Source organism: Limulus polyphemus, unplaced genomic scaffold (assembly GCF_000517525.1).
Source record: "Limulus polyphemus unplaced genomic scaffold, Limulus_polyphemus-2.1.2 Scaffold165, whole genome shotgun sequence".
Taxonomy (NCBI): domain Eukaryota; kingdom Metazoa; phylum Arthropoda; class Merostomata; order Xiphosura; family Limulidae; genus Limulus; species Limulus polyphemus.
In genome coordinates, this window is record NW_013665775.1 from 817176 (window position 1) to 842910 (window position 25735).

Sequence of the window (25735 nt, forward strand, 5' to 3'; positions counted from 1 at the left end):
CATTGGCTGTTGTTCACAGGAATCAGTGCTTCCAAAGCTGTTGGAGTCCATAATCAACATTTATCTCGTTACGAAAACACAGCCTAAATCATTTGTCAAAAGACCATCCTGTAATTTGACGAGTTGACCCTGACTGTAATAGGATTGAAAGCTCGTTATTTAAAATGATTTTAACGTGGCGTAAATCCTATTTTGCTACTGACGTTTCGAAAATGACATTCAATTATTACAGATTATAAGCCTAATTCTTACATAATTTTGATGTAAAATGTCAGTGGTCATTACGGTACCCTCGTTTCTTCTGGTATGGGTAAATTATGAATGGAAAATAATATGTTTATCATAAAGGAAAGAATATACAATTTTTTCTCGGAATAAACATGCAACGACAAGTAGACCTACGTTGTGCCTTATACAATAAGGCTATACAGAGTGCAGGAGATAAATTGGTATTTTAGTTCTCTATGTGGATTAAATACAAATTTATACATGTATTAAATTCACTTATTTAAACTTAAAATGAACTCAAGCCTCACCACTGCCAGTTCCCAAACTATTATTTTATATTTCAAATTAGTTTTCGTCCGCGAGTTTATCGAAGCATATTTTTAACGGCTAGTTTTTCGCCACCCAAAAAAAGAAATATTTGCTTTTGGTTAGAAATATCAAACGCTCTTAAGTCAGGTAATTCCGAAACGATATGGAACATACAAGGAAAAATTGCATAACTGTTTGTTTTTGTGTTTTGCTGCTGACTAAGAAGATTAACCTGCACAACCTCTACCAACATCAGTAAAAAAAAAAAATATTCCGATTTGGTTCTGGCAAATTAATTAACTTATAATGCTCAATTTTTGCTACAAAATTACAGTGTTTTAGCTCGTAGTTTTAAGCTATAACTTTGTATTTCACAAACGAACCGGCATCACCCGCAGTATAGTAATATCGCAAGAAAATTAAACTCTGTACTTGATTCAGTTCCTGACGAACACACTTATGACAAAGAGTTTAAAATATCAATGAATGAAGACAATGTCAGAAACGTTGACACATACGTTATATTATACAAAATGTCTGAAACAGGAACTTCAACGTCGAACATGTCTGATATAGAGGTACTGATATATAAACACAACTGACACAAAGGTTAGTCGAACATGGCTCATATAAAGGTACTGATATATAAACACAACTGATACAGAGGGTTAGTCGAACATGGCTCATATAGAGGTATTGATATATAAACACAACTGACACAAAGGTTAGTCGAACATGGCTCATATAAAGGTACTGATATATAAACACAACTGATACAGAGGGTTAGTCGAACATGGCTCATATAGAGGTATTGATATATAAACACAACTGACACAAAGGTTAGTCGAACATGGCTCATATAAAGGTACTGATATATAAACACAACTGATACAGAGGGTTAGTTGAACATGGCTCATATAAAGGTACTGATATATAAACACAACTGATACAGAGGGTTAGTCGAACATGGCTCATATAAAGGTACTGATATATAAAACACAACTGATACAGAGGGTTAGTCGAACATGGCTCATATAGAGGTATTGATATATCAACACAACTGATACAGAGGTTGTAATTTCCATTACATCTGATGCAGAGGTTTAAGTGAAAAATCGCTGGACGGAACAAGAGGAGCCTGTTAGTCTGTGGTAACGTCAGCGCATAAATTAGACACGTGCCTGCTTCACAGTGCAATATTTGTAGAGTTGTTACATGACGTATGATCTTGACTCGTGTACTCTTACACCTTCGGATTTCAGTGACTAAAAACATTGACCTTGAACGTCTGTCTACTTAACAAATAACATAAAAGCCCACGAAAGTTGTTTGTTTTCTAGCCTCGATACTTACGATACTGTTCGAGCTACTTTTGTTCAATCGAATAAAAATTAGCAAACCAGATTCTTTAGCCATTACTTTCAAATCTGTATTTATCACACGCTTTACGTGATGTAATAAAAGTCACCACAGCTATGAAAAACATCAACGCATTTTCGTAGGCGACAGTGTCACGACTACATGATTGTAGTTATGATAACGCTAATATTCCAGCCCATGCAGAAATTTGTTTAATATTAGTAAATTAACTGATTGTATGTTTTAATTTTAACGTTTTAACATAGTACGTCATGGGCAATCTTCACAGCAAAGACGTTAAAAAAATTTGCTATGTAATTCTGACAGTCATACATTTGTTTCTATGTTCCGTTAGCACTTTATTGATTCTGTAATTAAAAACTCACAATGATTTTAATAAACTCTTATTAAAGCTATCTGTGTTAATCTTAGGGTGGTGTGTTTTACTTTATATTTCACGTTGTTTAATAGCTATATACATGTCGTTGTTTTTATCATTTTTTTTTTTTACTGGTGAAGAAACTCAACCACTGACCACAAAATTTATAACGGTATTTATAAATAACGATCTTTGAATAAATACTTTGCTTGTGGCCACAATGTAGCGAGTTGGCTTAACACAGAGGAAGTGGTTAATCAACACTTTACACATCCATCGAGTCCGTGGCCTTTCTCACAGCGAAATTTTAATGTTAAAGGTCGTTGGTGGCAGCACATTTAAAGGCACTCACTCACCCTTATCTCATTAACCAAAACCAATTCTCTTTCATGCAGAGAAATGACAATGATGCGAGAAGCGAACCTTGGCAATAAAAGCACGTGGCGATTGTTCACCTAGTTATGTGTGTATATTTATTTATGTTATCACTTGTCACACGGTTGTTGGCGTTCAATTATCATATTCTTTTGTTTCCTAAACGACTAGCTGTGAAAATCGGAAACACCGAAGTAATTAGATCTGAAAAAAATTATATACGTACATATTATTTTAAAGATGCATCTAGACAGGATGCAGACTGCCATAATTTCCTCATTTACATTTAGCAACTTAAATATTTCGATGTTCCCTCTTATTCTACTTACTAATTTTATGTTGTCTGAAATTATTAGTTATTTATTGCTACTACACTAAAACACTAGTTAATACTACTCAAGAAAGAAAAAAAATACAAAGGTTCAAAAGCTGGTAAATCACAGTAAAAAAAATGCGACAAAAAAAACGCGGGACGGACTCATCTTCATTTATAATGTAAAATTTAAGACAGGAATAATTACTAATCACTACTGTTATATGGTAATATTAAATATGTTAGTTTTCACTCGTAGCGTGTAGTCACTGTTTTATAATACAGCAAACAAGCCATGCATACCACACGCACCTCACTCACGCGTTTTATTTCACAACACTTCTCCTAGAGAAACGAGTTCACACCAAAGTAAACACTAACCAGAAGTTCATCCAATGTGACCGAATTGTCCGTGTAAGCACAAAGTTTTTCTGATAAGATGGGCCGTGTTTGCCGCACCTTAGACGCCAAAAACAAACACACAGCTCCAACAAGTTGAAGTTGACTCTTTCGGATTTGTACAACACAAAGAAACCTGTCCAAACAGTTAATTGCTAGGGGGAAAACGTCTTTTTGGCACTGCTCATCTTCGCAAACCTTAAAACAAAATAAAGGGAAAAAAAGATAAGTAAAACTGTAATGTAATACAATAGTTATTAGATATTCGTAACAAAGTCAACAGTATAGCTATATACAATATTTATCAGTCAACAGTATAACTTACGTTCATGTTTAACCTTTTAAATCAATTTGACAAAACTTGTTTCTTTTTACTTAATATAAATAAACTCGATATTACTATCTTTAAGATATCGGGTTTATTGCTACGTTTGTGCACAGCAAGTAACTGACGTGATGATTTGTTCAACGGGTATAATTGTACAACGCAAGCTAAATTAATAAATAGGTTAATGACAGTTATATTATTTACCTACTTCAATTGTACTTCCATAAAAAGCAATAAGTACAATAATTTAACTGCATTAAATTGCGTCTTTAAAAAATAAACTTCGTAAAACAAGTCATTCCTTGCTTATGTAATCCGGAAACTCGGTGTTAGGTGTAAGTGCCTATAATACTAAAATTCGGGCTTAAGTCACATAGTCCATTGGGCTATACAAAATAAAAAAATTTGAATCATCCATACGTTTGCAAACCATGCTATAATTTGGTTAATATAAAATTTTAACATTAAAGAGTTTTGTGATATTTGTTTTTAAGGCCGTAAAGGTCGATATTAACCAGCTTACAGAACAGAGAATTGTAATTACACTTCATTACACGAAAAACTCGTAAGGGTTACAAAAGCTTTAAACCCGAATGAACTTTGTTGATAACATAATCCGTACATGTTCAAACATGGTTGCCACCCCTCATGTTTAGTAGTTTACTTTTCCAGAAAAACCAGGCGTAATTGTTTCGCTACACAGCACAACTCCTGTCTTGGTCTATGGATAAAAACTGTTGATAGTTTTACAGATCTAAAGTTTTTCTTTGATATATTGTTTAGGCAGAGTATTCATGATGACAGTTAGTTGAATGGACGGCTACTGCCTGTTGTAGAAACACAAGTGTAAAGGACGACTTTTTTCGAAAGTCTTCCGCCTTTAGTGTAATTTAGAAGTAGCTAGTTATACAAAAAAATCATTTTAGTCATTAAAATGAACATTTTACTAAATAGGACTGGTTGTCTTTTCACTTACCTTTAGTGTAATTTAGAAGTAGCTAGTTATACAAAAAATCATTTTAGTCATTAAAATGAACATTTTACTAAATAGGACTGGTTGTCTTTTCACTTGCTTTCGATTCATCATCGTCACCTCAATAGTTTTGTTATTTTTTCAAATTTTGAGGAAGTTGTAACTAATCTTAGATAAATATTTCGAATTTTGAAAACTGTTCGCAACTTTTGATGACTCTAAACTATACTCTGAGAATATTCATATATGTTTCATCTAGATCCTTCTTAACACCTGATCGTGGAGTAAAGTTTATTATTATCTAACACTACTCTTTCACAAACGTCGTTTACGTGTGTGTGTGTGTGTTGTGCGCGCACGCTTATAATTGGCGAACCGCTGAGCCGATTGTCACCAAACTTCGAGTGGATAATTCTGAAGGCCCTGTGAGTGATCTGCGCCATGTTTGGTCGCAATAGGTGTATGTTGCAATTTCGACCCCCCCCCCCCATGTCAGCCTCCGGGGCCGCTATGTCTTCTCCGTACGTTGAACGGGTGTGTCAACTAGTTGTTATTACTTAAGAATGTAATTACCAACAGTATTTATGCTCACGAAGACTTTTCGTGTCTTTGCTAAACAATAGTACTGGAGTCTACCACTAGTTGGCTGGCTATCCACAAGAACAAAACATCACGTCAACAAGACCGGGTTATCGTCAAGTGTGGTTCGCCACACATTTAGTGAGCATAATGTCGAAATTCATAACTTTACCATAATAATTAGGGCTAAAGATTAATTATAAGTTCGTACTCGAAACAACTTTAGAATTATTGATCTAAATTCGGCTTTTAATTACCAAAATTCAGCTTATTCTCTTCTTCTTAGATTGTGAATTTGTAATTAAATTTTTATCTTTTCCTAAAATTTCACATCTTATTTTACAAACGTAGTAATCCTTTAGAGCATCCAAAACATTTGATATGCATTACATTAAATTAAAAAAACACACACACGAAAAACAAACAGGATAATAAGTATGAGATTATTATTTTATCGTTGGTCATACCCGTAACTAGACGCTTCCTCCTGCCAGAATTCCATTCCAACTTCAACGAGGTCCAAAACAAAGCATTTTTACCAAATGAATTAATAGGTTAACCTACGAGTTTATAATGGTAAACTCGTTTTAAACTATTCAAACTATCCGGCTTACAAAATACCAATTACCATGACAAATTAGAAAACAAAACTAAACGTGCAACCTTGTGGAGGTAAAATATAATTTTATTACGATAATCAGGATAATCCATTTCAGTACAAAGTTGGTGGAAGTATATACGTATGTGTACGGTTAATTATTATAATATCCTTAACTGAGTTCCATCTTTCACAAATGCAACTGAAAATTGATAAAAAAAATTTACAATTTTGCAAAATGGATAGCAATTGGATCTCGACTTAGTTACCTCATTTACAAATACAATTAAAAATGTAGAATTATTTTTGTTAATGTATACAATTATATATATATATATATATATTTCAATCGTATTTTTAGTCAATCCACTATAAAACTGCCTTTTTTCAGTTCCAGTATATGGCTGGGAAGAAATGTCCCATTTCTAGTAATAACAACTTATTGGCTCAACCAACCAGGAGTGTAGGATGGGGGTGCTAATCTTGGAGCAGTCAAACATTATTTTTTTTCCAATAAGTTGTATTTGAATACATTATTTATAATATATGATTGAGGGAAAGAGGAGGGGGGCTCACTCCCCTTGCCTATGCGCATATCAACCTCTTATTTGTTTAAAGTGTCCGCAAACTGTTTTATACTAACCTTATTAGCATATGTTCAACTCTTGTAAAGTATGGTGGTTTTTTTTTGTAGTTTATACAGTCTATAAACATATGCTTAGTGCTCTACATTCCACAAATCCCGAATGTTTAGCAATGGATATTTTTGAAAATGTTAACTTCTTTTTGGTTTATACAGTCTATAAACCTATGCTTAGTGCTCAACATTCCACTAATCCCGAATGTTTAGCATTGGATATTTATGAAATTGTTAACTTCTTTTTGGTTTATACAGTCTATAAACATTTGCTTAGTGCTCTACATTCCACTAATCCCGAATATTTAACATTAGATATTTTTAAAAATTTTAATTTTTTTTATCCGACATTACAATTAAAACTGCCATGAAAAGGCAAACCCTCACGTTCGGAATGAAACAAAAAAATTGAGGGTGTCCCGTAAGTCACTTACTATTGTAACAATGAGAAAATTAACATTGTTTTTCTTACATATTTGCATATTCTGTAAACGTAAACACTCTACCTATGACAATAACTTTTGAACACCTTGCAAATCTCTTACTATATCACTAACTATTATTACTAATTTACTATTAGTATCAATAATAATATTAGTTAGCGCTGAAAAGTAGCAGAACGTCAAGGATGAGCGAGACTTTTCAGGACATACTTAAATCAAGTTGGTAACATTACCTCCCACATCCAAGTTGTAACTATCTTTCTCATGTAGAGCTTGAGTTCCTTTTGGAAGCAACCGAAATAGGACGAAGTAACGGTGTATCTATCTTCTAACCGAAGTGCATTTTGTAGTGTCTTGTCCGAACACAAAACTGGATCTTGATAGGCTTTTGTTTCGATCTTTCCTTCACAACACATAAGATCCATTTCTTTTCGTTTTGTAGGAAATCTCGTAATTCTGTTGCACAATGTCAACCTTGAACTGCCACGTTCACTTGCTTCATCTTCTCGAGTCCTCAACACTCACAAGAACGTCACAACAGGTACTGTGATCTATACTACTGATGTACCACTTGTTATAAATTGCGCTGTTGCGGTAAGCTTAACACTAGACTACAACTAGCAATCCTTTTTCATGGGGAATAGTACAAATGCTAGCTAATACTAAGCCTATTCTGTATTAACTTAAGTTCGCGTGAGAAGTTCTGCTTCTGCAATTGAATCAAGTTTTAAAAATGTGATCTTGGGTTATGACCTTCGAACCACTGCAGCAAATTATAACAAAACGGAGCCTAACGTCTTACTTCATCGATATACCGTATCCCTCTACCTCATTGGTGAGACTACAGTAACTCTACCAGCTGATTCCAACAAATATATCTTACGCCTGCGCAGTAACTGAGCCCGCCCACTACTCCTTTATTTGCCCGGTGGTTTGTCTATCACTATTTATTAACAAGTGTCCAATAACGAAACGCTTACTGTACTAGTGCATAGCACGTGATGCAGAAGTTATCCCGCAGGCATTAGCCTAAGATCTCGTTTCTCTAAAACTTTAGAAGTTATAGTATTGGTACAAAAAAAAAAAAAGAATCACTACCGGTGCTAATGTACTGTATTTCTGGATCGGGAAATACATGGTAACGACACTCTCTCGTTCTTGGGCAACTACACTAAATAAACGTTTAAAGCAACAAAATATATATATATCAAACATTGTAAGAATTTAAGTCTCCAGTTTTACTGCTTTATAAACGTTTATTGACAAATGTGTCAATATCTCAGTACGTTAAGGAAGTCTAACGAAATGGAAATGTTAATATCGCTAGGAGAAAAATAACCAGTAGACAATTTAAACTGGAACATAAATACAGATTTACTGAACAAACGGGTTCATCAAAGAAGTGTTTTGTAATAGTTCGCCATCTTTACGGTTAAAGGATTTTCCTTATCACATGATAGTTCCGCACTTTTCGAAATTAGAACCATAAGAAGAACCAGTAATAACTAATCGGTTATCAGCCTGAAGAAAGACTGGTGAACTCCACAGTCCACACTCTGATGATCAAGGCAATTTGGTGAACCTGTTTGCCAAATAAAGCAAGTAGTTACATGAACCCCGAGGATAGAGTATTAACTTAGCTCGTGCACTTGCTGTAGCAAACATAACAAACAGGTCACTGTTTTGTTCATTTGGAAAATAAATCATCCACAGATCTAGCTTTACATCTAAATACTATTGAAACATAATATACTAAAAATATTATTCTGAGAAAAAATCTGAGAGACAACTGAAATGGTTTGATAACTTTGGTGGGATAATGTGAAATGTTAATTTGTGTAGTAAGTTTGTTTCTTTGTTGTTAAGTGCAAAGCTACACAATGGGTTATCTACGCTGTACCCACTGTGCATTATTGAACCCCAATTTTTTGCCTCCAAGCTTACACTGAGCCACGGGGGACTTCGTTCGATTTCGCGCAAAGTTACGCAAGATGTACCTACGATAAACTTCTTTTTGTCTACTTTTAACAGTTCGAATAGTGAGATTTGACTTTCACTCCTATAACGCATTCATAACCCCTAAGTGCGGCGCGCGGTGGCCTGGGGGAGGAGGCTTTGTAATAAGAGAAAGGATTAGGCCTACTTGTCAATAAACTTAAGCCTCATACTCTACAAAATTTATACAGCTAGAGTAAAACTTAATAACATTTTTATAAATATAAATTATTTACATTTAGCGCTATTCTATAGAGATATAAGTAGTTTTGTTTTAACCCTTGCAAAACAATCATCACTAGGGCAGCTATGTCCACGATTCGGTACAAAATGCTATTCAATCGTGAATAAGTAATTCAATTCATACGTGGTTGTAAAATATCTTTACATGAAAATGGGAAATAGAAAACATTAGTTAGCCATGTGATAAACGAAATATGTATTACAAGAAGGTAATTTGTTTATAATATTTTTCACAAAAAAATTAGTTTCTCTAAACTTGTTTTTATGTTTATCAATTATTTGTTTTCATTCAAAGTGGATTTGTGAGTAATTTCAGAACGCATTCCAGCTGAATCATGAACCACTATAGTGGTTCATAATAGGGATCGCCCAGGAATTTCACAAAAATTATAATAGAATATACGAGCAAAAAAACATTTTAAAAAACAAACTTGTTCTTGAAACAACACTCAAGACCTTCTATCTCAATGGCTAAGGCCGCTAAAGTATTGATAATAACAACAAAATAAAAGTTGATTTTCCGATTGTTAAACAAAATTCATCCATCTATTTTCATATCATTATTATTCATATTATTCTTGTTTCATAAGACGAGAAAAAAACGCCTGTAAATATTTTATTAAAGCATAGACAAACGTACTAAAAAACTCCTGCGCAGGTCATAGGACTATTTTTATGTTGATTCTTGAACAAATAGGAGAGATTTATAGCAAAAACGGCTAGTTATACTGCGCCAATATCTATGCACAGCTATTAAACAAACCCTTACGAAGGGCTATTTTAAAGTTGTTTCTTGAAAGTCGAGATTTCTACTCTCTAAAATTTTCAAGTTCTTCGAAACCTTTCAAGCATCGCAGAAATGTATAATCCACTTAAGCACCGTTATACTAGTCGGAAATGCTCTATTTTATACAAATCGAAATGCTTTGTTTTATTAGAGTAAAGAATGTGCATATTTATAACACCGTCTCCAGCCTTATTATTGTTGATTATAGTTTTACAAACCGCTACAAAAGAAAAAAAAAAAAACCTGCTACGAATATTGAAAAAAATCCAGTGTTTTACTAATGCGCATTAATTGGAAAAATAATTTATGCAACTTATAGCGCATTAATTGGAAACTGACACGTTCAGGATTCATCATTTCTCGAGTTTGCTTTTGTACTTTGTTTCTACATGGTTTTCTGTGTTTATTTCACTGAGTTTTCTAAAAGTAGATGATTACCATAGTAGATTTCTCTACTCTTGTGAGTGGTGACTTATTCTACTGATTTCCGTACTTTGCTGAAATTGTGAGTGCGTATTTTAGTATTATTTTATTATTATTATTCATATTTTTGTTTCACAAGTCTACAGCAACATCAGCAGGGTATTTTGCACCAAAACCCAGACAGCTATACTATGTGAAACGCTACGAATGTCCATGACCTATTTAAAAAGTTGATTAACGTGGCTATAAATACGTAATACATGCGATATTGTTGTGAGCGGCTTAATTTGTAATCGACGTTTGTTAAACGCGTGCTCACACGAAACTTCAGGCACAAACCCACTTGGCTCAGTAAATAATGGTTGGGTGGAAAAAAGCCAATGCATCGGTGAACTATTGAAAAACATGTAACATTCAAATGGATGTATATACACTTATATAGCTTAAAATGTTTTCTCCATAAATGGACATACGAAAAACTTGAGAAACAAGATAATTAAAATTGTTAATTTAAAAGGGGGAATGGGGATCATCAAAAATGTCCATAAACAAGTTGAATCAAAATGCATAGATTATATTTTCAAGCCTGCAACTAGGGACTGACTCTAAGACTCTTAAAAGAGTAAATAAACCAGGCTGGAAATAGTGTCTACGTTACTTTCTCAAGCTACAAATCCCTGTTCTGACTCCACAAAAATTGATAATTACTGTAGACATGGAGTCAAATTAGGAACTTGTAGCTTGATAAAATAATGTAGACATTATTTCCAGTCCAGTTTGTTTACTTTTTTTAGAATCCCTAGCTGAAGGCTTGAAAATATAATCTTTGCATTTTGATTCAACTTATTTATGCACTTTTGACGATTTTTAACGATTAACAATTTTTAATTATCTTGTTGTAATATGCTTTAGTAAAGACAATGCGGTCAAAATTAATTTGAAATGATGATATACATGAAAGTTGACAATTTACAGTATAGGAGCTGATAAAAAAAGACTAAAACTTAGTGATTAGTTTGCACTAAATCTTGAGTTTAGTACCTTTGATATCAACAATGTTTTCGACTTTCCAGTCGTAATGGCAACAATATATTTCTTGATATGAATAACACAGGCAGTTAAGTTTAAATATGAAATTTACACACTAATCTAACACAGCAGCGTGATCTGTATAGAAGTGGTGATGTCAAACGGAGTAATAAACCAGCTGTCCATTATTTATATGCACACAAGTTTAATGTTACTTGTTAGCTTTCTTACTTTTTCAACAAAAAAGAACATATCCTAAAATTAATAAACAAGAACTATCAGAATACATGTTACTAGCTAAGTGTCAGCGATTAATACGTCTGTCGTTTCAAGCATTTTAAGCTAAATACTTATAACTTTTAAAGTCATAAAAATAGGATCACCACGATAAAACAAAACAACATGATTAATCTCCAGACGTTTCGATAAAACAAAACAACGTGGTTGATCTTTAAGCGTTTCGGTAAAACAAAACAACATGGTTAATCTTCAGACGTTTCGGTAAAACAAAACAACATGGTTAACCTTCAGACGTTTCGATAAAACAAAACAACGTGGTTACTCTTCAGACGTTTCGGAATTTACACATTCCGTCATCGGTGATCTAAATTTCACAGAATATACATATGTAGTATGTATATATAACAACAAACACTATATACGTTTTAATATAGAGATCAGATGGGAAGAAATAAGAAAATTAAACAAGAATGAAGAATTTTTTTTTTTAAATGTGTATTTGGAAACAAGAAGAGCTGAAAGGAACTGAAGTTATTACTTAGATCGCTGTTGATAGAATGTGAAACTTCTGACGATTAAACTTGTTAATTAGACTTCGTTTTCCGCCTAACGAATCTATTCCTGGTGATATCTTTGACAAACAAAGATTGTCCTAGACGTTATGATATGTACATAATCATATAGGACATGTTACTGATGTCATGTGACTCGTGCAGAATTTAGCCCTTTTATGATAATGTCCTCCACTACAAGGATTAAATAAAAATTACACATATACTAATCTCAAAACAAGTTAACTGAAAAAAAAAAACCTTATCAACCTAACAATCTATGTTAACGATTTTGTAGACTTAAATAATTTCGTTAAACGTTTATAACAACTAACCCATCCGTTAAACATCTAGAAATATTGCCCTCAACCTGCAAATTAGTACCGCAATCTGGGGATGTTGTTTTCAGCTCAATATAATGTCAGGTTATGCAATATGCTTTGTGGCGCTACACTAGCAGCCTTTGTTCCATAGCAAGCGTCACACACGAGTATGTAACTTCCTTCAACAAATAACGGTCATGCGCACAAACGTTTTGGATAATAATGTTGCTGAGCCTGATATACTTATAAATATATATCTACAAGTCACTGGCAAAAATAACGTATTCTAACTTTAGAGGCAGGAACGTGAGTGTAATCCAAACTTCAGTTGTGCGATTTTCGAATGCATATTTTTCGTATCTGCAAAGCGACAAGACGATGTTACAATAAGCTACTTGATTCTGTTGTTTGTCTTGTTTTTATATCTGAGGCCCAATATTACTTATAGTGCACTTCATAACGGCTCTATCTAAGTTATATTTTATTACTTTAATTTTTCTCAGTTTCCACATAAGTGATAACTCCATTCAAACACAGATAGAAACATTTCACACATTAACACATAACCTATCGACTTAAAGTCTATATCATGTGCTAGACTCGCAAACAATTAAAACTTTGTAAACGTGTCGAAATTAGTATGTGGCCTGACATGGCCTGGTGGTTAAGGCACTTGACTCGCAATCTACAGATCGCGGGTTCGAATTGCCCTTTCGGCCGTGGGAGAATTATAATGCAAAAGTCAATCCCACTATTCGTTTGTAAAAAGCGTAGCCAAAGAGTTGGCGGTGGCTGGTGTTAACTAGCTGCCTTCCATCTAGTCTGTCACTTCAAAATTAGGGACGGCTAGCGCAGATAGCCCTCTTGTAGCTCTGCGTAAACTTCTACAAATACACAAACTATTATCCTTGTACAAGTCTTGATGAAATAGAGTCTTTTCAAAAACGTGATTTTCTTTTTCATTTAAAACTTTGATGCATCACATGATAGACGCAGAAATACTGACTCTTGTACGTCAAAGATCTAACTAATAGTGGCAAAGCTTGTGTTATAAGAGGGTAAGAGAAACGGCTCGTTTGGTTATTTCGGATATTCGCATAAAGCTAGTTATATGCGTTAGATGTCCTTAATTTTAAACTGACAGACTAGAGACAGGGTTGCTAAAAGCAAACTCTTGGGCTACTCTAATCGAATATGAGATTTGACCGTCAATCTTATAGCGAAACTATGTTTGTGATTTTTATGTGGTAACGGGACGCAAACCATTAACCTTCGGATCCACAGACCGGCCAGCTAAACACTAAATACGCCCTGTTCGTCTGGCATAACAGTAGTGCACGTAAATATGTAGATCAAGAACGTACACAGAAACGCCCCTCCCAATAGCACAGCGGCATGTCTGCGGGCTTACAACGCTAGAAACTGGGTTTCGATACCCGTGGTGGGCAGAGCACAGACAGTCCATTATGTAGCTTTGTGCTTAACTACAAATAAACAGAAAGTGAAGTTATTAAACTGGTATCTTTAACTTTGTAAGATAATGTTGCAATTAGATTCTACTTTCTAAACCATTAATTTTGTTGTTGTTGTTGTTTGCTTGAATGTGATGCATTTGTTTGTACTTTATTATATTTCAAATTCAGATTAAACAGAAGCTTTCAATATGAATGTAAAAATGACGTCATGTAGTTGTTTAATATCTAAGTTCGACATTCGCGAACTACATTCGACATTCGTAATAATGTTTTGTTTCAACAAGTAAGTACAACTACTTCAGGAGGTTTTTTTGTAAATCGTCATTATTTATGCGCGGTAAAGGATGTTTTGATTTTTAAAACCAAACTCCACATGTTTTTCAATGGCATAAAATTGAATGTAAAAACAAGGACGAGAAGTTGAAGAATCTATATATATACTAGTCAAATGTATGTCAGTCGGTCACGCTCTTTACCTCCTGAATGGTTAATTAATCTTGCAAAAAAAAAACATATGTCAAAATGCTTCATTTCAAGAGTACATTACAGGAAAAGTATTTCTTTTTTTGCAATTATTAAAATTTCTTATCGATATTATATACATGCATGGTTTTATAGTACCGTGTCGAATAATTTGGTTTCAATTAAATTGAATACCTCCCCTTTGACACTTCATATAGAAATTACAACTGTCAAAAGCGATCACTTTAGCAGCGGTCTTATCTTGCGCTCAGTAAAATGATAAGGAACAGTAGCATCCAACGAGGAAAAAAACCCGCGTCTACCTGAGCGCTCTGTTCTGAGGGATGCATTCATTACACTTAAACCCAAATTTTTTGCCAACAATGCACTGTAGTCAGTCTTTTTTGCTTAAAACCAAACGCAACGCAATATTTCTCATTGAAATAACACATGGAATGACAAAATACGGCTGTAAACTGTCCACTAGTCAATCATATTGCATATACGCTCTGATCTGAGAGCTTGGATTGACTACACATTTTATATTTATTCATCGCTATTTTCGGAAAGATTACCTTTGAATTGTTTCAAAGGGCATCTTCTAGTTTGTCTATGTTCATAGCTACAGACAAATAACGTGAGAAATCAGCAATTTGTGGATCGGATGATTTAGTAAATAAGATTTGTAGTTTCCAACCTGAACAGCACCTTTATAGGCACATGGACTAAACGACCACATAAGAAGACATTAAGGTTCGGGTATAGTTATCCCTGTCCAGAAGACAGATAGTCAACCAACAACACCCGCCACAACAAAGGCTTTGGTGGCTTTTTATAACGCGCCCACTGAAAGTGCAGAACTTGTTCAGCACCATCACTTCTCGAACCCTGGACCCGCTGATTCGAAGTACAAAACGTTAACCACTAGGCCACGCCCGGCCCTTATAAGAAGGTTCTCACGGTTGTGCTCATTGAATATTTTCAATGTTTCCACACGGTGGCATTATTAAGATTACAAGAATTATACTTTTCAAAACAGATTCTAAAAAGGTCTTCCTTACAATGACAGACTGACTAATGGCTTATACATGGAGTTAATAACCTCTTGAATAAAAATCAGTGCTGCTGCTTCTTTTTCCCCAAGTTTTCCTTAGAGAGAGGTGAACGTAATTTTTGTGTAATTTTGGAAATGCAAACTTAAAATGATTCAAAATACATAGTTTTACGCTATCAATTGATAATCTCTATACCTTAAGCACCCTTATCAAATTTGATAGTGGAATCATGTTATTAGTACATGTTCTTTCTGCTTTTATTCAGAATACTTCTGATAAGTATCAAAGATTCACGCAAGGGTGTATTATATAACTGTATCATCAGTTCTTAATTTGGTTTGTTGTTTCGAATATTCGAGCAAAAAAGCTATCTCTGTTAGCCAGTCCTAGTTCTGAACTTATAGACTAAAGGGAAAGCAGAGAGCCAACAGCAACCACTGCCAACTCTTAGGCTACTCTAATCAAATAAGGGTATTTTACGCTGTCTCTTATAACACCTCCATTGCTCTGAAGTGCGAAGCGCGTATTATTATTAATTTTTTGTGGCAACTAGACACGAACCATGAACCCCCGGATTCACAGTTCGGTAAATTAACACTAGCTACGCTTTGCTCTCTTAATCTGAGATACATAAAAGTGCAATAAACTTAGAAAACAAAATAACAAACTCTGAAGATGGGATAAATTAGAGTCATTAGTATTAATTTCTCCGTAATCTCTTGACCAATTTGAAATCTAATTAAAGTTTTGGACTCAGGAGGTCAAACCCTTTCGATTGATTTTTTTTTTTCATCGAACACCGTATCGTGTTTTATGTCCTCATAACTCTTTGAAGTAGTGGAGAATTCATTAGTTCACACAGATGGTTATTTGGTTCACAAACTGCATTCAACCATAAGCGTAATTATTGTAAATTTCAATAATTCTGGGACAATAAAAATTGTAGTATTTTCTATAGATTCAAATTAATTGAAAAAGTTAAGAATGTTTATTAATAATGATGCATAAAATGTAATATCACATCATAAACCATTGAATATGTATACAAATAAATAAATGTTTAATGGAAATTCGAAAAAAGAAAAAGAAAAACAGCCTTCAGGCACAAATTACACATCTCCATATTACTATAAGATGTAGATCAAATGTTCATGGCATGCGTTTTATACTTGTACACACCTATATATAATAACTCTATCTGGCCTACATGTATACTGCCCTACTAAAAGCATCTTGACTAGTAGACATAGAGGGTGGAGATCTTGTGGTCAGTGTACTAATACGATTTAACACTAACCTTGGCTTGAATAGCTTTTGCTTTTCTAAGGACCAAGCACTCAGCTTGATCCCAAGTGTGTTTGGTGTAGTTTGCTTCCATTGTTCTTTCAAAAGTTAAGCCATGACAATGACTAGAAGGCTGAACTAACCATTGCAATAACTCCTGCAGATGGTTAAGACCTAGATTCTGGACGAATCCGTTCAAGACATAGAAACCAGGCGCGAACCATAAACAGTATTTTCCTTCTGGAATAACGCCTTTGCCTGCTAAGAAGAAAACGTTCTATTCCTGGAACTTATCCATTTAAAATATCTTGATATCCTTGGACATATAAACTTGCAGATACTTCGCAAATAGGTTCCATATCTAAAACATTCAATGGAGCATATACTAAACCACCCTCACCACAATCATTTATAATTTTCTATCTACTTGGTTATATCCAGACCCATACTCTGCCAACGCTTTGAGAGAAGTAAAGTAACTCTCATCATTTCCTAAAATTCACAAACAAATGACAAAATTAAGGCACTGACTGGCGTTGCATCGAGAAAAACGACGACGAGAGTTGTTGCTGGTGTTGTATGATTTGCATATTTAAGCCTTTCGTAAGTGTCTACATCAGTGTAAAGCACACTGCAGAGCTCTCACGGGTGGTGAGAGCTCCTTCACATGTAGTCACACTGAATGCACTCAATTCAAACAAGGGAACACTTCACGTTTTTTAAGAGGTGATCATAGTACTATTTGGACACTTTTCTCTACTTATGTTGCAGACCATGGTAGATGAGCATTATCACATACGAGAAATAAGAAGTTTCATAATATTCACAAAATTTTCACACATAAAAAAGAACACGAAGTTTCGCTGAGTCAACTCTACGTTTTCAAGTATACAACACATAACTAACTCAGTGAAACATTCTGTCCTTTATTTATCAAAATCTTAATAATGCTATACCATTCTCTGATTCTTAGTTTAAGTGAGTCTCAAGATACTTTAGTACAATACAATATCGTATAAGTTTCAGGGATGTCTAGTTCAGCGAGACAGACTACAGGTCAAAAGGTTACCAACATAATACTGCACCGTACTATATCCTGTAGCCTGACATGACCTGGTGGTTAGAATGCTCGACTCGTAACCTGCGGGTTACAAGTTCGAGACGATTAATTCTACTTTTCGTTGGTAAAAGAGCAGCCCAAGAGTTGGCTGTGGGCGGTGTTGACTAGCTGCATTCTCTCTAGTCTCATACTTAAAAATTAGGGTCGAATAGCCCTCGAGAAGCTTTGCGCGAAATTCCAAAAAGATACAAACAGGCAAGCAATACTGTGAGAATTAATGACTAGAGACATGTTGACAACATGCTTTGAAAATCTATATATGTATTACACTTGTAGCACGTTTTATGTAACACTAGTACACATTCGCAAGAACTTTGCGTCTCGATTCTGAGAAATTATGAAATGTATGCATGGTACACGAAGCAGTAATTGCGGTTATTATTATTATTATAATTATTATGCAGGGAAAATCTATGTGATATATCATTGCATTACTACTTACTTTAATTCTGTTCAAAATCAAATTTGCTGTATAGATCAGAACTAAAAAAATACTTATAAATTGACGGAGACAGTCGTCTATAGAAAACTAACTAGAAATATTCTTAACAACATAATTCAGTACAATATTAAAACATCTAAAGATTAGAATTATTTGAAGTTAAACACAAAGCTTCACAATGGGCTGTCTGTGCTCTGCCCACCACGGATATCGAACCCCGGTTTTTAGCGTTGTAACTCCGCAGACATACCGCTGTGCCACTGTGGGGTGGGGGAGGGGAGGGTCGATTAGAATTGACTGGATCATTTTTAAAAAGTACGCTGAAAAAACATGCGAATGTTTTGAAGCAACTTTGAATTGTACAAGTGAAATAAACGTTCCCGACATGCATTTCCAATTTTGGTGCCCTAAGGGGTAATTTGAAGTTTTGTAATAAAAAAAAACATTTTTTCACTGACATTCCAACAAGATTTGTTAAATGGTGTTGATCATGGCATGCATTACCTCTTCACAGTTACCTATTTACATCGCAACATGACAGAACAATCTTCATCATTACCGCTATATCTTATGGCCAGTGTGATTATTTTACAATATAAACGATCGTAGAATATACACAATAAACACGTATTTGTACTAGCTGATTTGCAACACCAAAGAGTGAGCTTGTATAAGTAACGTTATTATGTTTGTTGCAAGATGAATAAAACAGGAAGTGGAAAGCTAAGCAAAAAGTTGTTTGTATATATAGCAGTAATCTTATGTTTAAAAATAAATCTGACTGGCTTGGTACTAATGGTTAGAGTGCTGGGTCACAGATCAGAGGTCCAAGGTTCAAACCACGACATGCCACTAAACACCTTTGAACTTTCAGCTCTAGAGGCGTTATAACTTTCACAGTCAATCCCACCGTCCGGTTTAGAAAAGCCACATATTAGGCGGCGGGTATAACTGCTTGGTTGTCCTCATCTATGGTCTGTAGTTATAAATTAGGGATGGCTAAGTTTGAATCTTAGAGGTTTTTTAATCTGGTCTTTTAGCCCACGAGTCTCGTAAGTTACCATTTGAATAGTATATATCAATACTAATTAACAATAAGTAAAAAAAATTGGTTTTTCGTTGGAAATAATCTTGCTATGTGTATTTTGTTTTTTGTTTGGAATTAAGCACAAAGCAACACAATGGGCTATCTGTGCTCTGCCCACCACGGGTACCGAAACTTGGTTTCTATCGTTTTAAGTCCGCAGACATACCGCTGTGCCACTGTTATAGTCTTTTTCTATACACATAAACAACATAGATACAATTAGCGAATGCTATCTTGTTGTTTTCTCAATGCAAAGTTACAAAATGAGCTCTATGCACTCTGCCCACCGCGGGGAATCGAACCTCGGATTTTAGCGTTGTAAATCCATAAATTTACCGCTGATCCATCGGAGGGAAATCCACTTGCTACTAATACTTCAAGCTTCTTTATTTGGCAATTGATATCAAAACATTTAAAAAAATATATTTTCTAAATGAAACAACAGACAAACAACCTATACAGATTAAAGACATTGTTTACAGATACCTATAGCTGGTTGTACATGTGAGATATGAAGTTGTCATTCTTCACACTGAAAGTTGCCAAATTTCAGATTTACTTGTCTGAATATTTGAAAAGTAATCATGTTTTCTCCGAGTTCTTTTTCATTTTAATATCAAATCCTATAAAACATTTCAGACACTGTGCAATAGGATATCTGAATGAATACATGTACATGCAGGATTATTATCAAATCACTGTATTTTTACTGAAAAATAACCGTGGTAAATAAAATCAATATAATGAAGCGCTAACTAGTACGTACTATGTGGCGAATACATACACTATGTGAAATTAGTTTACAGTATGCCAAAAAAATTTTTATATAGTTCGTACAAGCTTTTCAAATTTTCAGGAAAAACTAGATAAGCACTCTCTGTACATAGCCATCCCTTGTTTTGAAATGATAGACTAGAGAGGATCGAGACAGCTAGTCAACAACACCCACCGCTGATACTTGGGTGCTCTTGCCTGACCGAATAGAGTGATATGAACTTCACTTTTATTAACACATCTACGACTCCATAATACGGATCGCGTTTTTATGGCAACGGGACGCGAGTCGTGGACCCTATGACTGCTAGTCTCTACACGCTAACCACAAGAACACTCCTGAAATCGTAAAGGTCAAAGGCTGTAGTTCTATATAGTAGATAAGCAGAAATACCAGCCCTACGGGAAGGTTTAACTCCTAGTTCCTGCGGAAGGATATTGGACCTGCAGCCTTTTCTGGAATTGTCTGAGTTCTACAACAATGTACTCATACTAGACATTCAATAATGTTCACCATCCATGAGAAAAATGATTTTATTGAAATTTTACTTTAAAAATGAGCTATCATGACAGTATTACATTACAGAGTAGATTTTATTGAAATGTTTCTTTGTAGACGCAGTTATCAATGAAAGTGCCTTGCTTTTCTGTTTGCAACACTCTTGAGATTTTGACTAAAGAAAAACAAATAATTTGTTTTAAGTTGGTTTTCTGGTTGTTCTATATTTGAAACTTACCCTTTTTTCGTTTGTAATTTTTGTTGGTTAAATCTGAAACATTTTTGTGGAAATTTCAATTATTTTATTTACTGCTCAGCTATAAAAATACTGCGTAGTTATAAAAATATTACCCAGTTATGATCGTGATGATCGGTGCGGTAGTTTCCAAGCTACGAGATTTGGACGTATACATCGCAAGCTCCATTATAATAAGATACTCAGACCTTTCCTTCTAGATTTAGGGTTATATGATAAAGTAACCTGAATTCCATTCTTCTCTTATTGATAAAAGTGCAGTTTTGTTCAAGGTTCTATCGATGTCAGTCTATATGATTGTTTTGTTTGTTTTGAATTTCGCGCAAAGCTACATGAGGGCTGTCTGCGCTAACCGTCCCTAATTTAGCAGTGTAAGACTAGAGAGAAAACAACTACTCATCACCACCTACCGCCAACGCTTGGGCTACTCATTTACCAACGAATAGTGGAATTGACCGTCAAATTATAACACCCCCCATGGCTGAAAGGGTGAGCATGTTTGGTGGGACGGGGATTCGAACCAGCGACCCTCAGATTGCGAGTCGAGCGCCCTAACCATCTGGCCATATCTATATGAGAATCTATATCTAGTAATAAATGTGTTTGAAAAAACTTATCAAAAGTATGAGTTCAAAAACTTGGATCTGATTTTTGAGTTATTTACTTTTTGAATAATCCTCCCCAGATTTCATATATACATGTTTAGCACCCAGTTAGGGTGCATAAGTTGTTTTCCTAATACGTGAAAACGGAGTTAAGCTTTCAACACAATTATTCGCGAATTGTTTTATTACTTTTTTACATGTTTTTAAAAGGCAAAAGTCGACTGAGAATTCTTTACAACGCCACAAAGCAATTTATAAATTACTAAAGAAAAGCGTATTTACATTCTTGTTAAATAGCCACCTGTGTCATGCTGCCTGCCATCCACAGCGTCACGTTAGCTTGAAGGCAAGTTTCAGCTACACTGACCACCAACCGCGACTTCTTCATAAGCATCCAAGTCTTAACTTAACAACAGGACCAAACCTGAAACCTACTCTAGGCACCAACATCAGCTAACTTCCTAGGATTGACATACGACTCAAAATTAACCTGGTCTGAACATATCAAATGTCTCATAACGAAAGTTTGGCGAAGAGCTGGTCATATCGGACGTCTACCCGGAAATAACGCAACTACATCGACAGACAACGTTCTTAAAATTTACAAAACATACATACGTCCGATAATTGAATATCTTTGCTCAGCTTGGCTAAACGTTTCAAAAACACACGTCTTAGAACTACAAAAAATACAAGACTACATTCTGAGAAAAGCTTATATTGTACAACGCACAACAAACATTATTTTTCTACATAAACACCTTAATATTCCGTTATTGTCAGACAGTCTCCTATCTAGCTCAGCTGCACATTTCAAGAAGAATTTAGGCAAAAATGAACTTCGAAGTAACCTTGAAAGCTACATCATACATGACGAGTACGGTCCTAAGGGTTTTTCCCCTTTAAATGTAGTAAATAAATCTAAGCAAAAATGCCACTTCGTGCTAGGCTAACTGAGTTTTGAATACATTTTTAGTTTTATCTTTATGAAAAAAAAAGAGTATTTATGTGTGAATAATAGGATTATTTGTGTATGTCGAGGTGGACTGTTTTGTGTGTACAGAACTCTATGTGCAACATAACATGTGTGAAACTTAGTGTATGTAAATCGACGTGATATTTGTATTCAATACATGGACATGGCTGAAAAGGGTGTAGAAATATAGTCTTTTGCCGAAGAAATGTCTACCAAAACTATGCCCAAAATATCTTTGAAGGGTACAATTACCTCATTGTCAGTCTGTGTGAGAAGAAACGTAATTTAAGGAAGGAGAAAGAGATACGAAGTGAACCTGACCCTCCCATAAGTAAATTTACCTATAAATAACGATACAGAGAATAACCAACAGCTATGGATGTGCATTTTAGTTCACCTTAACCTATATCTCCATCTATATATACATACAAATGCATATACAAGTGGATCATAGGGAACCCCAGATAAAGGAAAAACCAAACTAAAAGTAACACATCAAAAATTTCTTCGTGATTAAGCTATATTTGCTTGAGCAATGAGCGAATTAGTTTAACATATTTAACGTGTTCACCCCCATTATCAGTTCATGTCTGATATAAAAGTATCATGAAATACACAAGAATTAGTATCCTAGTATATGTATTGGGAGATTCGCTGTGGCCCATTCTATATAAACAAAGATTAGCCTGGAACGGAATTATTTTAAAAATGCCTTATCTCAGTAAGAAGATTCCTTACTGCACTGTGTCAGTAAATAATTGCTCAGTAAAGGATTTAAGCACAGCGTCAGCGACAGCCTGGTGCCACTACTTGTTATGAGTTGGTGTTCCTCATATTTCTATCGTATAATAGTTTTAACAATCATGTTTTACTTGATTTATGTATTATACCTTATCCTTTCTGCGTCAACTGGGCTAGTGATTTGATTTCCAATCCCATGGGGCCTGGCAAGGTCTGGTGGGTAGGGCTCTCGATTCGCAATCTGAGGGTCGCGGGTTCGAATTCCTGTCACCCAAAATGCTCACCTTTCAGCCGTGGGGGCGCTATAATGTGTCGGTCAATCCCACTAGTCGTTGGTAAAAAGTAGCCCAAGAGTTGACGATGGGTGGTGTTGACTAGCTGCCTTCCCTCAGGTCTATCACTGCTAAATTAGGGACGGCTAGCGTAGACATCCCACGTCTAGCTTTACACGAAATTCAAAACAAACCAATCCCATTTCCACGATAAGATCCGGGTTTCGATTCCCCCCAGTAGACAGAATGCTGGTAGCCAACTTCATAGCTAGTTTTGTGCTAAAACAACAACAACCAATCCCATTTCAATATCATTAATGAACAGAGAGTTCCACTGATGGTGATTTATTCAATAAGTTACAATATATTACCCAAAGCATTGGAAAATCATTCCCCTTACAACTAGTAATGGACCTTTCCCTACTAAATTTTCGTGTTTTTCCTATGGTGTATGGTTTAGAGAGAGGTCAGCATCCGCCACAAATAACCAAATGGCGTAAAGAAGGCACGAAGAAAGAAAGTCAAAGATCTTCAAAGACGAAATAATGATTGGGGATGCAAGCATTCGTGGTTATAAGCGTGTGAAATATTTCAGTCTGCCTATTCATATTAAAATACGCTGTGGATAGCTTGTTAAAATAAGATAAACCAGTGGTCTACTAATGAATCACTCTTTGGTCCTTGCAATTGTTGAAACAGAGTGAGAAATAAAACCTCACGTCAGGCATACTGCTATTCATCATTTGCATCAAATGGACTAATCTTCGTATGGTGTCAACACGGAAAATGTTTTGGACACGGATGGTTCTGTTGCCCTAAGTATGAAGAGTACTAAAGTGGTATCTTAGTATGGGCTTAATTTAGCTACGTTGGGCTTAGTCCACTGGTAATAGCCACGAACGCCTTGTAACATTCTGTGCAATGCTGTGCTGTCTGCTTTGACGTAACTTTATATGAAAGAAGAATGTTTCTTTTAGAATCATATTGCGCTATGCTATACTGCACATTATGTCCAGTACGATAAGTAATGTCTAAAACATACTTTGGTAATCCCAGAACCTAGAGCTGAAGTCATTTGGACCATTATAGAAAGTTTCAACAGAGACACAAAAGGGACAGACTCGAAGTCTCACTACACTTGGACCTACTTTGCAAGAGGGGTGCACGTAGTGGACTATCAAATTTGTACCAACACTTATAACAAGGGTTAACATTAAGTCCACGATATGATTAATTCCAAATGTGAGCCTATTTCGTATTAGTATGAGGTCCAGCGAAGAAACGGGATACACCTGCATTTCATGGTAATACAGTTTATATCAAATGTTCAAGTTTGCTTAAAAAGAAATGCAGAAATTACATCGAGGAACACGCTTAGAATATACGTTGCTTGATAAAAATCTATTTTAAGAATATGTATTGGGAAAGTATGAATTGGTGAGCCCCCCAGTGGCACAGCGGTATGTCTGCGGACTTACAACGCTAGAAACCGGATTTTGATACCAGTGGTGGGCAGAGCACAGATAGCCTATTGTGTAGCTTTGTGCTTAATTATAAAACAAACAATGAAATGGTGAATAAACTTTTAAAATTTTATCTCGAAATATCTTCTGAATTATTATAATTCAACAAAAACACTTCATATTGAGTAGAAATTTCAGAACGACTCTTGGCGAAGCTGCTTTTCCGAACAAAAATCAATTTTGTCATGCCATTAAACCTAAAGTAAAAACCTGCATTTACATTTTTGTGTCTTGTTATCGTCCACTATTTCGCAAGGTCCCCTTAGCTTGAGGCCAGTTACAATTATATTGACCAGTAACTGAGGCCCCTTTCCAACAAACACGCCAGTTTACTAAATCTGGTATTCTTTGGGCGGTATTAGAAACCGATTCATTGTTTTCTAGCTAATAATTATCCTATTTAATACTGTTTTTGATGTCCCATTAACAGTTATGTAAGAATGTCTGCATAAGTTTAAATGACGTATTAATTTTCGTTTAATTTTATTTCACAACATTGTTCCATACGCATAGCCAGTAAAAATAAGCACAAATATTATGTGGAACTACGTATATAGAAGCTATTGAATTTTGCAATTGTTAAATTACTTGAAACTTTCTCGAGTTTTGTTCCTACAATTGAACACACTTAGCGCTATAACATTGAGTTTTTC

General features: G+C 35.0%; 1 protein-coding gene across 1 annotated transcript in view; it reads right to left on the reverse strand.

The window, feature by feature from the left end:
• LOC106477433 (G1/S-specific cyclin-D2-like) overlaps positions 1-7768 on the reverse strand; it is a 30847-nt gene extending 23079 nt beyond the window's left edge. The window contains exons 1-2 of the mRNA XM_022381462.1: positions 7154-7768; positions 3345-3560 (exon numbers count right to left, since the gene is read on the reverse strand). Coding sequence (XP_022237170.1) covers positions 3345-3560; positions 7154-7345 — 408 coding nt within the window. The 5' untranslated portion in view covers positions 7346-7768. The remainder of the gene's footprint in view (positions 1-3344; positions 3561-7153) is intronic.
• Positions 7769-25735: the final 17967 nt, after the last annotated feature.